This window comes from Nesoenas mayeri (assembly GCF_963082525.1).
Source record: "Nesoenas mayeri genome assembly, chromosome: 3".
Taxonomy (NCBI): Eukaryota; Metazoa; Chordata; class Aves; order Columbiformes; family Columbidae; genus Nesoenas; species Nesoenas mayeri.
The window spans coordinates 96,788,217-96,792,233 of record NC_137544.1 but is presented as its reverse complement, the minus strand read 5'-3'; the positions used below and the strand labels follow the sequence as shown (position 1 = coordinate 96,792,233).

At 55.4% G+C, this 4,017-nt stretch overlaps 1 protein-coding gene across 1 annotated transcript; it reads left to right on the top strand.

Moving 5' to 3' along the window:
* Nucleotides 1–233: 233 nt before the first annotated feature.
* BATF3 (basic leucine zipper ATF-like transcription factor 3) lies at nucleotides 234–3,781 on the top strand (the record flags this gene model as incomplete). Its single annotated transcript, XM_080341747.1, has 3 exons — nucleotides 234–305; nucleotides 1,016–1,120; nucleotides 3,596–3,781. 3 exons carry the CDS (start codon nucleotides 234–236, stop codon nucleotides 3,779–3,781), a joined length of 363 nt encoding a protein of 120 aa, XP_080197873.1.
* Between the last annotated feature and the right edge of the window lie 236 nt (nucleotides 3,782–4,017).

Sequence of the window (4,017 nt, the reverse complement as noted above, 5' to 3'; positions counted from 1 at the left end):
CCCGGCGTGGCGCAACTGCCGCCGGGCTCCATGTGACGGCCATGCGGGCGGCGGGGCGGTGCGGCGGGGCTCCCGCGGCGGAGCGGCGGCTCCGCCCCCGGGCCGAGGGGTGCCAGGTGTCGGGGCGGTGCGTCTCCTGCCCCTCCCCGGCCCGCCCTGCTCTCCCTTCCCCTCCCAACCCTGCGGGCCGGGGGAGCCCAGCGGCGCCCCGGGGCGGCTCCGCAGCCGGCGGGATGTCCTGCGCCGTCCCGGCGGCGGGGGGCAGCGCGCTGCCTCGGAGCGCGGCGGCCGAGGGCAGCCAGCAGGTAGGGGCAGGGGTAGGAGTAGGGGCAGGGCGGCGGGGATCAGCGCTGGAGGCGGGCGGGCACATGGGGCTGAGTCACGCCGGACAGCGCCTTGTCGGGGGTGCCCGCTCCCCCCGGGCATTTGCTCTTCTCTCCCCGGGTGGCAGCTGCGGTGCCGGCAGGATAGCAGGCGAACCGGCGGCGGTGCGCGGAAAGCTCCCAGTAGCCGGCACAGGGCGCAATCAGCGGCTTTTCCCCCGCCGCAGGCAGTCGGGAGGGCACCGGCAGAAGCGGCGGGAGGGGAGCGCGACTGCTCCGCTGGCAGCGGGTGCGGGTGCAGCGGGAGCCCGGCTTTCTTCCCCGCCGCTCGCACCTCCGTCTCCTTGCTCGCCCCGGGCAAGGCAGGTGTAAAACGCTGCCCGTCGGGTGGAGCAGGAGCGCAGGTCCCCGCCGTGGGTGACGGGGTTCCCAGGTTTCTGCATCAGTGGGGCTCTGCAGCACCCCCTGGGCATCTCTGCGGGCTCCCACCTCTCCACCTCGCGGCCCACCTGTGCAGCGGGGCCGGGGGATGCGCTGCCTTTACAGGCACCGTGCAGTCTCCGGGAGGCCGGGGTCAGGTGCTGTGAAATTGGGAGTATGTGTCCACATTCAGCAACCCTTTTACACCTGAGTTCTGGAGCCTCTGCGTGCACCCTAAAAATAGTGAGATGTTTCTGGTTTATGTCTTCCAGAGTAACGAAGAAGATGACAGGAAAGTAAGGAGGAGAGAAAAAAACCGAGTTGCTGCACAGAGGAGCCGAAAGAAGCAAACTCAGAAAGCAGATAAACTTCACGAGGTGAATGGATACTTGATGTTTTGTGGGTACATCTTGGGTACCAAGCATGGGACTTTACAACAAACAGGACTTCTTAAGCAGGCATGGGCCTGTCTTCACACTAATCCAGCTCAGAGGGCTGTGGTGTGAGGCAGAGAGAAATGTGCTGCAGGGTGCCTGGCCAGGAACCCCTGGACACCGATGCTCATGTTGGACGGTGCAGCTCTGCCGCTGATGACACTGCCAGTGAGAGAAGTGGTCTTGCCCTTTTCTCACCCTCCCCCTTTTGCTGTTCTCCTGGCCACCTAGTGAACTGGATCACAGGGCTCCTCTGGGCTAAAACAAACCCGTTTTCTTCTGGATTAGTGTTAAGCTTGTCACATTTGCTATGGCAGTGGATGAATGTTTGCTGCCTTACGCGGGAGAAGGCAATGGAGGAGGAGGGGACCACACTGCTTAGTGGCAGTACTGGCTTAAGTCAATTCTAAAACTGTGGTGTGAGACAGAAATACCCTGTTGAAAAGGCTTCTTAGGAAATTTCAAACCTCCAAGTGTGAGAGCTCAGTTCAGTTAGCTGTTATACTTCTATGCTCTGATAAATAACAGTGGGTGTTTCCAAAAAAACCATGAAAGTAACTGATTCTTCCAGAAACTCTTAATACTTCTTCTCAATATCACAATGTAGTGTAGTTTTCTCTGGTCCACAGTGCAAACGCTGGAGGACAGGAATCCCCTTTCTCTGTTTTTGGATGTTACCTCACATACGAGTGCTTCTGTTGTAGCTGGGGCTCTTGGGGTAAGTGTTTGTTCTGCTGCTGAAATTGTGGCCAAGTCAGTTGTCCAGCTCTGGAAGTTCAGCACTTTTTCTCAGTGTGGAAGGATCTACCGACAGTCAGCAGAGGCCAAGAGGGACAACGTGGGGAGTTTTTGGTTTGGTTTTTCTCAGATCTCCTCTGAGTCAGCGCCTGAGAAAGCCAGGTGCAGGGTACTTCTGGAAAGGGGTAACCCCTGGCTTTTGTGGAATAATTTCTGGGCCCTGTGCTATCCTGCAGCCACTCTGGTGTTCCTCCTGGACTTGATGATTTTCCTCACATTGGGAATCTTCATTCTCAGGCATGGGAGTTTTCCCAGGTGCAGGCAGGGAATGCCTGTTTGAATAGGCATTCATTCTTAGCAAGAACAATTTGATAGTCTCATTCCTGAAAATGGGACAGAGCAACAAGAGAGTAATACTTACTACAAAACCCAACCCCATAGGGTTTGGGGCAACAAGAGGTGAGCAGAGCTCGGGAATGGACAACTTTGCTGGAGTTGGCAGCAACAATGCGTTAGGAGTACCGTGCCTGTTTTACTCCATGAGAGGTGGTGAGTGGTGGAAGGATGCAAGAAAGGGCAAGGGATCCACACTCCTGCAACCAAAGGCAGCAGAAGCAGTCCGGGGCTGCCCAGAGGAGCACTACATGGAATGGTCTCCCTGCTGCCTGCTAAACAGCCCTTTTGAGGCATATGTAGGCTTTGAAGTTTGCTCTGAAGCTTTCCCGGTGGGTGAGATTGAGTGGGTGAGTGTTGAGCCCTAGGCCGGCAGCGAGGTGCAGACACCTGTGGGTTTTCTGTGAGCTGGCTCTGAACCTCTAGCTCTCTGCTCTTTGGGATGAGAAGTCTTGACAGCAGGGACACTTGAGAGGGGCAGTTATCAAAAAAATGTAACGCACAAGTCTTGCATCCGTTAACAGACGTATGCTGCAGAACACCCCAAAACTCCCCTGCAGCTAATAGCAGCTTGTTCACTGCCAGAGAAGCCTTAGCTCAAAAGCAGCCTGGGTCAGCAATAACTAAGGCAGTGGTCAGAGCTTCTGGTGACAAAGTGGGGCTGAAAACAAGCTGGCTCAGTGCTCCCCTCCTCCTGCCCTTGAGTTCCCGGGCACCTGAGCAGGTGGCGACAAGCCCTGGCTGGGCTGGAGAGAAGTGACTGGCACTGCACATGTTGTGCCAAGTGTGCGTCTCAGCCAGCACCTGGGGAAATGGCCTTTTGCACCTTGGCCCCAGGCAGTGCCTTCCCTTTCCTCAATGTGAGCCACTGGCTTTTCCCAGCACCTACATGCACTCCGTGCTTTCATTTTCTCTGCTCTGACAGTGCAGAGCAGGGTCGGCTCTTCCCAGCGGAGGTGGCCCTGGGACTGGAAGAGGCCACCACAGGGATGCAGCCACCAACACCTGTAGCCCTGGGCTGTTGGGGACCTCCAAGGGCCAGCGGCACCTCTTGGTCTTCAGGGCTGCGAAAGGCACCACAGCGTGGTCAGGGCACAGGTCATAAAGCACTTGCTCTGTTCCAGCACCCAGGCCATGCCTGTCTTTTGTTTGCATCTTGCACATTGCAATGAGAAACCACGCTTTTCTACAGTTACATGAATATACTCAAGGTGGAAGCACTGAAAGGAATGTTTTGACTATGAGCAGGCTCTTTTATTTTTTTTTTCTTTTTTTTTCTCCTTCCAGGAATATGAGTCTCTTGAGCAAGAAAATACCTCCCTGAAAAGAGAAATCGTAAAGCTAACAGATGAAATGAAACACTTGAGTGAAGTGTTGAAGGATCATGAAAAGATCTGTCCACTATTGCACTGCACCATGAACTTTGTGACCGTACCAAGGCCCGATGCGCTCGCCAGCTGCCTCCCAAGATGAGAGCTCTCCTCGGTCGCCTTTAAGTGTGATTGTGTGAAAGTGCCATTAACAGGAGGTTTGAAGAACTGCCTGCTCATGGTGCAGGTCTTTCATCAAAGAGGGTTGGATATGACCACACAGCCCTTCTCCATGTTGAAGTGCTGTAGTCTTCTGAATCTCAGGAAAACACCAGTGTGGGAAAAAAAAGACAACTCAAACTGTGACTTCTTATTTGGTAGAATCTTCAAGACGTGATT